This window comes from Vitis vinifera, chromosome 2 (genome assembly GCF_030704535.1).
Source record: "Vitis vinifera cultivar Pinot Noir 40024 chromosome 2, ASM3070453v1".
Taxonomy (NCBI): domain Eukaryota; kingdom Viridiplantae; phylum Streptophyta; class Magnoliopsida; order Vitales; family Vitaceae; genus Vitis; species Vitis vinifera.
In genome coordinates this window covers 7867729-7878789 of record NC_081806.1, presented here as the reverse complement: position 1 = coordinate 7878789, position 11061 = coordinate 7867729, and the positions used below count along the sequence as shown (strand labels likewise).

Genomic DNA, 11061 nt, shown 5'->3' with positions numbered 1-11061 from the left:
ATTATGCTTTCTTTTTTTGTTAAGTCAATTACCTATCTTGCTTGCCAACCACCTATAATGAAAGGAATGGCTGTAGCACCAGTTGATTTTAGGGTGTTTGTGCTTGTTTTGTTATTAATGAAAACGACATCCCATTTTTATTGAAAGTTTTTGAATTTTCAATAGTATGATGTTGTGGTATTTCATATCAGAAAAATGCTACTTGGGAGAAGGACCATTTGAATATTTCTTTTGCAAGTTGAGGTTGTGGATGTCTATGAAATAGGGCCATACCTTTTCTGTCCTTTCCATTTGGTCCTAATATGAATCTTCCTTGTAATTGGCATCAAACGCGCCTACCCGGAACACCTCTTGTGTTTTAGGGGCCTTGAGAATTTCTTATTTAAATATTAAACTCCAAGAACAGTGGCACATAGATACCTGTGCCTGCTTCCATGCATATTTAACAGCTTATGTATTTCTAAGCTTTCACTCTAAACTCGATGAGAACCAGGCAAGGGAAGCGATCTGAGGTATGATTTAATGCATTCCAGTGCTTTTTTGAGCTTTTCTTTTTCTTTTAAATATGTTTGTTGATGAGTTATTTGAATGGTTTGACTTTGCAGGCCTTTTGGCCTTCCATTGTGATGAAGAAATGGCTAAATATTAAGCCCAAGGCCTATGATTTCAGTGAAGATGAGGTTGACACTGAGACAGAGAGTGAGGATGATGGTATGGTTGTAATATGCTAAACAAGAAATTTATTTTTTTAACACTTTCTCTTCTTGATAGTGTTTCTTCAATTCTCGTTCAGCTTGCTCTCTTAAGGATGCAAGAGTACAGATGGGTGAGGACCATGCCTGTAGAATGCAGAGGAACCAATCCGTATGCACGAATCAAACTTCAGGCAATATTTGATTTCTATTTCATTAATTTGATCCTCTTAAAATTGCCATTTAAATCAAAATTATGTCCATCCTGTCTCATCTTTGCTATCAAAGTCTAGAGGTTTTCTCAGTGTTTCTTAACTTGCTTTTGCAAAGACCAGTTTGCAGGAACAGGATCATTTGATTTCGAATTAATAAATCATTTACAAGTCTGAGAACCAGTTCTCCTTTACCTTTTCTTTTCTATTTAATAATATTTTTTTTTCACTTATCGTTGGTAATTCAGTCTCTCAGTCTTAATGGAGGTTATTTTGGATCCTTAAAGTTATGACTATAATGCCAACAAACATTATTACTTTTGAAACATCTCCTTCATGTTTTTTACTCATTTGATAAAATATGAGTTTGAAATCTCTTCATTTATGTATGGGTTTGATAATTTTATTTGTCCTGGAACAGAGTCGAAGGGCTATTCATCAAGTCACAGAAGAGGAAAATCAGAAACTCTGCGTGTTCACTACATAAACAGAAAGGATATCAGGTTTGGCTACAAATTAATGCTGTTGGATTTCTGCTTCTGCTGGGAGCAGAAGCCTGCAAGTAATGATATTATGGTTCCAACTGAACTTCTTTATGGCACTTGGTGGTTTTCCATAGGTTGACAATTGGCACTTGGAATGTTGCTGGAAGGCTTCCAAATGAGGATCTTGAGATTGAGGAGTGGCTCTGTATGCAAGAACCTGCAGATATTTACATTCTCGGGTGAGTACTAATTCTTCTTCTTATTCCTTTTGTCAGATTTCTTCCCATCCTCTTTCTTGGGTGAGTAGATACTCATGCTGATTAATCCTTTAAATCCGGAATTTAATGGCCATTTATTTGGCATGGTGACAAATTTTTATGCATATGAACATGATGGATTCACTGAAACTAGACCTTTTCATTATTATCCGTGTGTGTTTGTGTGTGTGTGCGCGCGCGTGCTGTTAGTACAATCTTAATTAGCTGGCTATCTCTGACCAGCTATCAAAATTCTTAGGCGGTGGAAATTTAGTGAGTAGTTGCTCAAATTAGCTGTCATATGCAGCATGTTATGCATGGTACGTTTTGTACTGTTTATACCAAGAAATCTGCTAATAATGTTTTATCATATCATAGCAAGACTACTAAAAAGTCTTGTCTAAATGATAGATAAAGTAGAACTAGATGGGAAGATCAAGAAAAATAGCAAAGACAAAGTGAAGCAAGACTTGATGACAATCCTAGATGACCGCAAATATCTAACCATTGTACTTGACAATAAGCTTGCCCAAATCAGCGAAGCATTTCACTATCCATTTTACTGGCCTCAATGATAATTCTAGTTGGCTCCAATCTATCATATAAAAAAAGAAACATAAATTAGGTATCGATACAACATTCATTAGAAGAATAGAAAAGTCATAAAGTAATAAAGCATACAAATAGGGAAACTGTAATTAGGTATTGACCACAATGATTATTTAAAGCATTCAACGTGATGATCTGTGGAGAGAATTCAATCTTGCTTGACTTAGGAGCTTGTTAGGAAAGTTTGATGTCAATAATTATATGGTAGGCTCCATCCATGGAAGTTAAATTAGTCATTTAGGTTTTACTGAAATCATCATGTTTTGTTATCAAATCCTTCTAAAGTTAGGGCCGAATACAGACTGAACTGTATCGAATAGATGGCTTGATGTTTACAATTAAACACTGAAAGGAAGTATATAGAAGTAGACCGGAAGATGGGATAGAAAGTTTTTTCAAGTACTCAAAATCAAATCCTAATAAATCCTTTTCAAATTTAGAAGATTGTGATAAGGTGCACCAATACTGCAGTGCTACATCATTCAATCATCTTTATCATATTCTTGTGTAGGGGCATCCTAGGATTTCAATAATTGACCTCCCATAGCTTTGTTGTTCCAGCTGTATAATTGCGGGTCCTTTGCCAGGGATGAAGTTATTCTACCACCTTCTCTGAAAGATAATTACTTAATTATCATGGGAAATCTAGACAGTGCTAAAACTCAATCAACAACTCACGAAAAAAAACCTCAATCTCAACTACTGAGGTCTAGAGCTTTATCCTTGATGATCATGTCATTTTTCAGTGCATCTAACCATGTTTTTTGGTGTATTCTACTTGAATCAAGTTACATCCATATTGGACCATGCACAGGTCTTTGTTGCATCTTGGACAACTTCCCCTCCCCCAATCCCTTTCTCAACTTGTGCTAGATGTCTAAACACCTCCAAGCCATTTAACTTAACTTTTAATAAAATCCGGATATATATCATTTTAACAGCATCCCAAATACTAGATGTCATTTAATTGGTTTGATTAGGATATGATGTGATGTGCCATATGGAAATTTCCACACTTAACATTATTGCAGGTTCCTTTTCTAATTTTTCAGTGACTCTCAGAATATAAGCTTCCAACATAAGTTGAGGGTAGTTTTAGTCACTGAAACTTTTTAGAATAGATTTCAGCTAGATGGAACATTTTTTAGATTTGAATATGGATAAAATCTCGGCCAAAATTTTCTTGTAAAAACTTTGTGCTTGTTCTTTAAAGTCCATTTCGTAAGGGTGAAAGTTTGCTTTTAAAATTTTTCCTTTTTAGTCCACTTCAATTTTCTTCTCTCAAAGCTAATCAGTGGGAAAACTTGTAAGTTGTGTATAATACTCTCTGCAAAGGCCACAGTGTTTTCCTCTTTTAATTCATCCTGCATTTCATGTGAACAGACAGGAAACTTTTCTTGCATCTCTCCCTTTCCTTCCTCTTCAATTTTCTTTTCTTCTTTTAAGCAACAGACAAACAGAAGCATAACTTTCTGTCTTTATAATGTGATATTGACATGGATAATATTGTATTACTGTCAATAATAATAAAATTGTGAATCAGGGATGATTTTACAAAAATGTTCTACAAAATCAGTTGATGGGATTGCAAAAATTGAAGAAGGCAATGGGACTGTAAACTAATAGCCTAAATAAGTGAGCCTACCTTTTGATTTTTTCTAAGGCCTTCCATTTTAGAGCCCCACTGAATGTGTCTGGATAGGCTGACCTATGGGACTTCCTATCCCTCACCAATCAGACCAAATACAGCCTCCAAAGCTCATCATGGTCTTGACCTGAGCCAATTTACTGCCCAGATCACTGTTACTACAGTATTCATGCTGGTGATATTGACATGAATATCCCAGAAACAGTTCGGATGTGCCATGGAAGCTGAGTTCTGGTGTGGTACCTTTCGGGAAATCTACCATGGCAACAAATGGTGGCCTCAAATGTGTTGTGTTGTAATTTTAAGACCAACATGGGACATAATTGATTGCTAAAGCTTTCCAACAGATCATCATCATCATTTTATGTTTAATAACTCTAACATTATTAAATACTGCATGCTTGGAATTGTTTTTATTGCAGCCTTTAACTGCATTTAATGTTTTTTCATGACTGCAATTATTATTTGGAATACAACCTTTAATCTCTTGACATGGTTGAATGTGAAATACGGTCATGATTTTAGTGATGGACTCATATCCTGATTTTACAGTTTCCAAGAGGTGGTTCCTTTGAATGCTGGGAACGTACTTGGAGCAGAGGACAGTCAACCAATTCCAAAATGGGAGGCAATCATTCGTAGAACCTTGAATAAATCTTTTGAACCAGAATCCGAGTACAAAAGCTATAGTGCTCCAACCTCTCCTGTACTGAGGGCATCTTGTGTTGCTGATGCACTTAAAGAAGAGGTTGACAGTCCTACATTAGAGATGATGAACAATGAGACTGCAGCTCCCACTAACGGTTGTAACTTAGAAAGACACAAACTAAATGGTATGATTGGCACAGGGAAGAAATTCCAGCTAAGGAGATTATATGGTGGTGACAGCGACATTAGATTAGACTGGCCTGAATATTCATTAGATAAAGTCCCTCAAGTTCTCTCTAATTTGAAATTGCGGAGAGTATTGAGCAGCTCAGCAAGAGTTGGCTTTGGTTGGATGGAGACTCCTATAAATTTTAGTCCTCAAAAGGTCACATTGGATGGTGGGGGGATGAAAAGGTCATACCGTAGCTCTGGAAACCTAGGATTGATCTTCATGGAGCAGCAAGAGAGGTCTAAACTTTGTGATTATCTCTCTGATGTTTCTGACAGGTCTTCTGAAGAGGAAGATGAATCTCTTATTGAAATACCTGAACATCAATTCAAAGATGGAGAAAATAAAGATTGCATGAAGTCACGTCAGAGCTATGTGCGAATAGTTAGCAAGCAGATGGTAGGGATATACATATCAGTGTGGGTGCGAAAAAGGTTGAGGAGACATATAAACAACTTGAAAGTTTCTCCTGTTGGAGTCGGCCTTATGGGCTACATGGGAAACAAGGTAATGTCTTACTTTCTGGCCAAAAATGAACTAATCTGGATGATCACACCAACTAGGGTGCTGGATGTTTATCAATTAGATCCTGAGAAATAATACATCAGTTTTCTACACAGAAATAGATTAAAAATGACATGGAAGAAAAGAATAGCAATAATACATCAGTTTCATCATTGATTCAGAAATGCTATAATTATCATTTTTTAACACAACTATTGTAATCAACCTGATATGAGTAAAATTGTGCCATATCTTGGTTGTGGAGGAGGAGCCCCACCTTTGTTTGGCAGATAGAGTGAGGGGACTTTTGAGAATTCACTTGTTTTTGCTTTTTAGGTGAAAAAACATCAGTGCTCCTTCAAACCATGATGTGTTGCAATGCTGGTGATTGAAATGATTGTAGAGGAGTAGAACAACCTGTTACTCAACGTATTAGCCTCATTACTGGTTATCTATATAATTCATGGCATGGTTACTGATGCAGGGATCAGTTTCTGTTAGCATGTCAGTTTTCCAAACTCGGATATGCTTTGTTTGCTCTCATCTGACTTCTGGTCACAAGGACGGTGATAAGCAGAGGCGTAATTCTGATGTTTATGAGATCTTAAGGCGTACCCAATTCTCATCTGTCATTGATGCTGATCAGCCAGAGACAATTCCTAGTCATGAGTAAGCATTATGCTAGTGTAAAACTTAAATATAAAACAAGATTACAAGTAGTTGCATTAAGGCAATTTTTCCCCTTTTAAGTTGATTTAATATAACTAGGGTACAACATCACCAAAAAAGGCTTTAAGAGTTCTTACTACAATTTGACTAAGTGAGCTTTTGTCTATTCAGAAAAATCTTGTACAAAACAATTATTGATGGTTCGGCTGATGGATCATGGTTGAATTGAATCTTACATCTAGTAGATTGTGATTACATCTAAAAATTTAGGCTTGCTAATTTTTTTCGTTGTGCTTATTTAGCAATTCCAACTAGAGAATCTTCATGCTCTTTTACTATTGTATCCCTATTTATATGGAACATGAATTTTTGATTCAGCTCTTTTTTAAACAGCCAGATATTCTGGTTTGGGGATTTAAACTACCGTCTCAATATGTTGGACGCAGAGATAAGGAAGCTTGTTGCTAGGAAAAAGTGGGATGAACTTATCAACAGTGATCAGGTGAGACACATAAATCTAAACTATTTCAACCTGATTAGGGACTCATTGGAATAGGAAGCTGTTCAAGGGAAACCCATGTTTGTGTCCACAACAACCAATACCATTGACAAATCCAAGAATAAATCTGACATTTTTTCAATTTATGTCAATAGCAAAGCCATTATTTTGGATGATCTATACATGAATTAATGGTGGTTTTCACAGAAACAAATCTTGTTAAGGGGTTCTTTTGGATATTCTCCTAGAAGGTTTTCATTCCCACAAGAAAAATGTGCCTTGTAATTAAGAAAAGAAAATTAATGACAACATGATGCGTATGGCAGCTGAGCAAAGAGCTAAGGAGTGGCCATGTATTTGAGGGATGGAAGGAGGGGGTGATAGACTTCCCACCCACATACAAGTATGAAATCAACTCTGATAGATACGTCGGAGAAAACCCAAAAGAGGGAGAGAAGAAAAGATCTCCAGCATGGTATGTACAACTTCCTTGGAACAAGCAATTTTACATTATCCTGACTTAGAGAAGAGATTAGTGGAAAATATTGGTTGCACTCTTTTGTTGCTCTCACCAATTAACTGTTCTAATCAAGATATCCTGGCAACACTAATGATAATCTTTTGCTAACATGTACTTTCACTATCATGCAGGTGTGATAGAATACTATGGTTAGGGAAAGGCATAAAGCAGCTCTGTTACAATCGAGCAGAGATAAGAGTTTCAGATCATCGTCCTGTTAGTTCAAATTTCATGGTTGAGGTTGAAGTTTTTGACCATCGGAAGCTTCAGAGGGCTCTCAAACCCACCGATGCAAGAGTACACCCAGAGATTTTCCTTGATGAATAGCAGATAATAGGTAATCATTTTCATATTTCATTGATCATATAATCCATGTTATGTGCCTTGATCATGTTTTATAATCATAATCATGAAGCTCTGCACTAAAAGGTAGTGAGATGACAAAGAGGAAATCACTAAGCAATGCCTATGAATGCTATACCCCAATGACCTGAAACTGAAATTTCTGCATCATTGGCCATATATTTGCAAATCCCCATTAAAGAATGCAGGAGTTATGAATACAATCCTCACTCCATTCTTCTCTTTTCTGCTCGTATTTTTAAATTTTTTACTGTTTCTCTATGTGATTCTCCTCATATAACCCATGTCTGAAGAGACTGCTGAGCAGTGAGGATAAAATCAGTTTCCAAAGCATAAATTTAAGTTTGTAGATGGTGCTGAAGTTTTTAACACCTTGATGTTCTTATATTTTGAAGAATATCAAGTCATAAATACTGACCATCATATGGATTTGCCATTGAATCAGGGATTATTTCAAACAGGATCGAGGGTGCTAACCATTTTGACAAGCCTAGCATATTGATGATGCCCCATTTGACAGATGGATTTCAAACTTCTTTAGGATGAAGCCCTTGAATACCATTATTGTCAGACAATCATGCACAAAATCTTCGATGTTTTCCACCTTTTCTAGTTGATAACAAGGATTTGATGCAGTCTGAGACGGAGTGTTCATGAGAATTTGTATTCCTAACATGTGAATTATTTTGTGTTAAGGGGTGAATGTATACGGCTATGACTATACAATAAATTTTCTCCCAGGAGAGCCTTGTAACTATTCTGTTTAGTTGGTCTATTGATTTTGGTTGTTGTAAAAACGTCAGGGAAACATTCTGTGATTAATATAACGTGCGAGTTTTGGTCACTGTCTTGTTACTTCATTTTGATAGCTTGGCTGCAGCTAATTCTCCCGTGTCCATAGATTAGAATGGTACAATAAGGAAAGAAAAAAAGGAGAACAAAGGCAAAAGAAACCACAGTCAAAGCAAGCATTACCACAAGAGCCCTTATCTGGTACTCAAAAAACTTTCAAACTAGTTCAGATTAGGACTCAGGGGTTCAAGCCCTACACTTTACTGGCAAGGACTGAATCCTATTTTGTGGATTTTTAATAAACTTGAGGGCATTTTTTAAACAAGCCCTGTGATGCATATCATTTTCCTTTCATGTATAGCCAGACCTGCCCTTCATGTCTTCACCAAATAGTTGCCTTGTGAGAGCAGTTTTCAATATTGGAAAAACAAAAAGAAGATTAGGTTGGGTTAGTTGTATCAACTTTGATTAAAACATTAAAAGAATTATTCTAGTTAAGTAGGTTTGAAAACGAGGGAAAGAGAAAACATAGGAAAACAGTGCAAGCAAACATATCTTTGCTGACCTATATCCTATACATAGGGTTGTTTATACTAATTTCTTTTCCTACACCATTCTCTCTGACTCTTGCCCATTACCAACAGGTTTTTGCTTTTCTGGTTATCATCCATGGAGTTTATGAGAATACTGTTGAGTATACTGGTTCTGATATTCCATGGCAATACTGGAGTTTTGAGCGAGGCCGGGGTTCTTGTTCTTGACTACTACAAAGAAGCATGCCCTTTAGTCGAAGAGATTGTGAGACGTAATGTTGAGATTGCAGTGCTTAGAGATCCTCGCATGGCTGCCTCACTCCTTCGCTTACATTTTCATGACTGTTTTGTTATGGTCAGGCCTCTCTTTCCATCTCATTTCCACGCATACACACACAGTCATGCATGTTAATTGGAAACAAAACACTACAGAGTACTGTTTGGATCCTTTCTTATAGACTGCTGCTAGGTTTTTTATTGGTTATTCAGTGATGATCACAACCTTGGTTTTCTTGTTATCTTCTTTCTGGGCAGGGATGCGATGCCTCTATTCTTCTGGACACCTTTGGGGATATGATAAGTGAAAAACAAGCTGGGCCTAACCTGAACTCGGTACGAGGATTTGGGGTGATCGACAATATCAAGCACTTGGTAGAAGAGGCATGCCCATACACAGTCTCATGTGCTGATATTCTAGCCATAGTTGCTCGTGATGCTGTTGTATTGGTACAGATCTCTATCAACTCTCTCCATGAGCTAGCAACAACTGCAATTTAATTTACCATTCTAATCAATCTCTCTAACCTCTGAATGATTCTGCAACTTTCATGTACTTTCTTATTTGCATGTGCTATTTCTTTTGCAAAAGAGGGGAGGGCCCAGATGGGAGGTTTGGCTAGGCAGGAAAGACTCATTGAAAGCAAGCTTTGATGGAGCCAACCAGTTCATACCTGCTCCAAATTCCTCACTAGAGACACTCATCGCCAATTTTAAGCAACAGGGTCTCGACACAGGAGACTTGGTTACTTTATCTGGTGAGTATTCAAACATCATCAGTGATCAAACTATGCCTCCAAGCTAACAAATCAATGTTGCAGTCTATACAGTCTTGCACAAAGCTTGGAATGTTACAACCATTTGGCTTTTGGTTGTTTGCTATATGATTCTGATTGTTTCTACCATTTTCCCAGAAGCCAAATAGATGTTTTCCTTTCAAATTTTTCTTTCCTTTTCTTTGGAAACATCTATAGCACATTGACATCTACCAGTGCTTGTCAACAGGTAGCCACACAATGGGAAAGGCCAGGTGCGTAAGCTTCAGGCAGAGAATCTACGAGAAGAGCACAGAAGAAAACTTTGATTATTACAAGAGATACACAACATTTAGAAGGATCTTACGGTCCATATGCCCAGAATCAGGGAGAGACGATGCACTGGGAGCACTTGATTTCAAGACTCCTACAAGATTCGACAACTTATACTTCCATAATATTATTGAAGGAAAAGGTTTACTACAATCAGATAATGTGTTGGTGAGGGAAGATCTTGAAGGGGAGATAAGAGAGCAAGTGCGGGCATATGCTTCTGATCAACAACTTTTCTTTGCTTCATATGTGAATTCAATTGTGAAGATGGGAAACATCAATGTACTCACAGGAAATGAAGGAGAAGTTAGAAAAAATTGTAGGTTTGTGAATCCTTAGATGGGGAGCCCGGAAATCCTGATAAGTAAATATTGAAGGTATGTTTGATAATGATTCTAGAAAGTGTTTTTTGTCTTTTCTAACCCTTGAAAAAAAAAATTATATTTCAAGTATTAGAAAAATTAGAAACACTTCTTAAAATCATTACCACAAAAGCTCTAAAATTATTGATTTATTAATTGTAAATCGAAGAAAAAGAAAGGTTATTGGCTCTTGTTTTTAGGCTAGGTTAAAACTTACAACCTAGCCCATATATATTAATCAAATCTCCCCATTTTATTGGTAGGTGAGAAATATCTGAAGATGTAATGTGTATTTATTTTATTTTTTAAAAACATTTACAAAAATATAATAATTTTGTATTTAAGAAATATAGTTAGCTGTGGCTTGGGTCCTCTTCTATTTACTATTGTTATGTATAGAAAACATAAATATTTTTCAATTATATTTTAAATTTCTATAAATATGAAACATGGTTGGTAGTTGTAAATTCGTTTCTTCTTTTAAAATTACAAAAAAAAAAAAAAAAAAACACCAAAATGTTTGATAAATTATGTAGCAATTTTTTTAAAGTATTCCCCATCTTGTAAATAGAATGTAAAGTGGTCATTCTACTTTAGAACTTAACACTTTATAAGTTTAAGCAAGTAAATTTGAAGGGGAAAAGTATTTATCTAGTGAATTTTGTTTTTAAAATT

At 36.2% G+C, this 11061-nt stretch overlaps 2 protein-coding genes across 3 annotated transcripts; both read left to right on the top strand.

Annotated features, from left to right (window-relative positions):
* Positions 1-208: 208 nt before the first annotated feature.
* On the top strand, positions 209-8179 carry LOC100267737 (type I inositol polyphosphate 5-phosphatase 2). 2 transcript variants are annotated; one of them, XM_002279152.5, is made up of 11 exons: positions 209-512; positions 606-711; positions 794-886; positions 1326-1407; positions 1524-1628; positions 4456-5287; positions 5769-5953; positions 6347-6455; positions 6779-6927; positions 7104-7309; positions 7781-8179. In XM_002279152.5, exons 1-10 carry the CDS (start codon positions 483-485, stop codon positions 7297-7299), a joined length of 1887 nt encoding a protein of 628 aa, XP_002279188.2. In that variant the 5' UTR covers positions 209-482; the 3' UTR covers positions 7300-7309; positions 7781-8179. The 2 variants fall into 2 exon arrangements, with proteins under 2 accessions (XP_002279188.2, XP_059590110.1); XM_059734127.1 differs by having other exon boundaries at positions 6332-6455.
* Positions 8180-8297: 118 nt separating this feature from the next.
* On the top strand, positions 8298-10648 carry LOC100262575 (peroxidase 20). Its single transcript, XM_002279172.5, has 4 exons — positions 8298-9015; positions 9195-9386; positions 9529-9694; positions 9942-10648. The coding sequence occupies exons 1-4, from the start codon at positions 8797-8799 to the stop codon at positions 10361-10363; spliced, it is 999 nt and encodes a 332-aa protein (XP_002279208.1). The 5' UTR covers positions 8298-8796; the 3' UTR covers positions 10364-10648.
* Positions 10649-11061: the final 413 nt, after the last annotated feature.

Coding starts and splice junctions, on each gene's coding strand:
- LOC100267737 (XM_059734127.1), top strand. CDS start 483: ATGAGAACCAGGCAAGGGAAGCGATCTGAG. Junction 513..605: donor GGCAAGGGAAGCGATCTGAG/GTATGATTTAAT, acceptor TTGACTTTGCAG/GCCTTTTGGCCTTCCATTGT. Junction 712..793: donor GACAGAGAGTGAGGATGATG/GTATGGTTGTAA, acceptor ATTCTCGTTCAG/CTTGCTCTCTTAAGGATGCA.
- LOC100262575 (XM_002279172.5), top strand. CDS start 8,797: ATGGAGTTTATGAGAATACTGTTGAGTATACTGGTTCTGATATTCCAT. Junction 9,016..9,194: donor TTCATGACTGTTTTGTTATG/GTCAGGCCTCTC, acceptor CTTTCTGGGCAG/GGATGCGATGCCTCTATTCT. Junction 9,387..9,528: donor CTCGTGATGCTGTTGTATTG/GTACAGATCTCT, acceptor CTTTTGCAAAAG/AGGGGAGGGCCCAGATGGGA.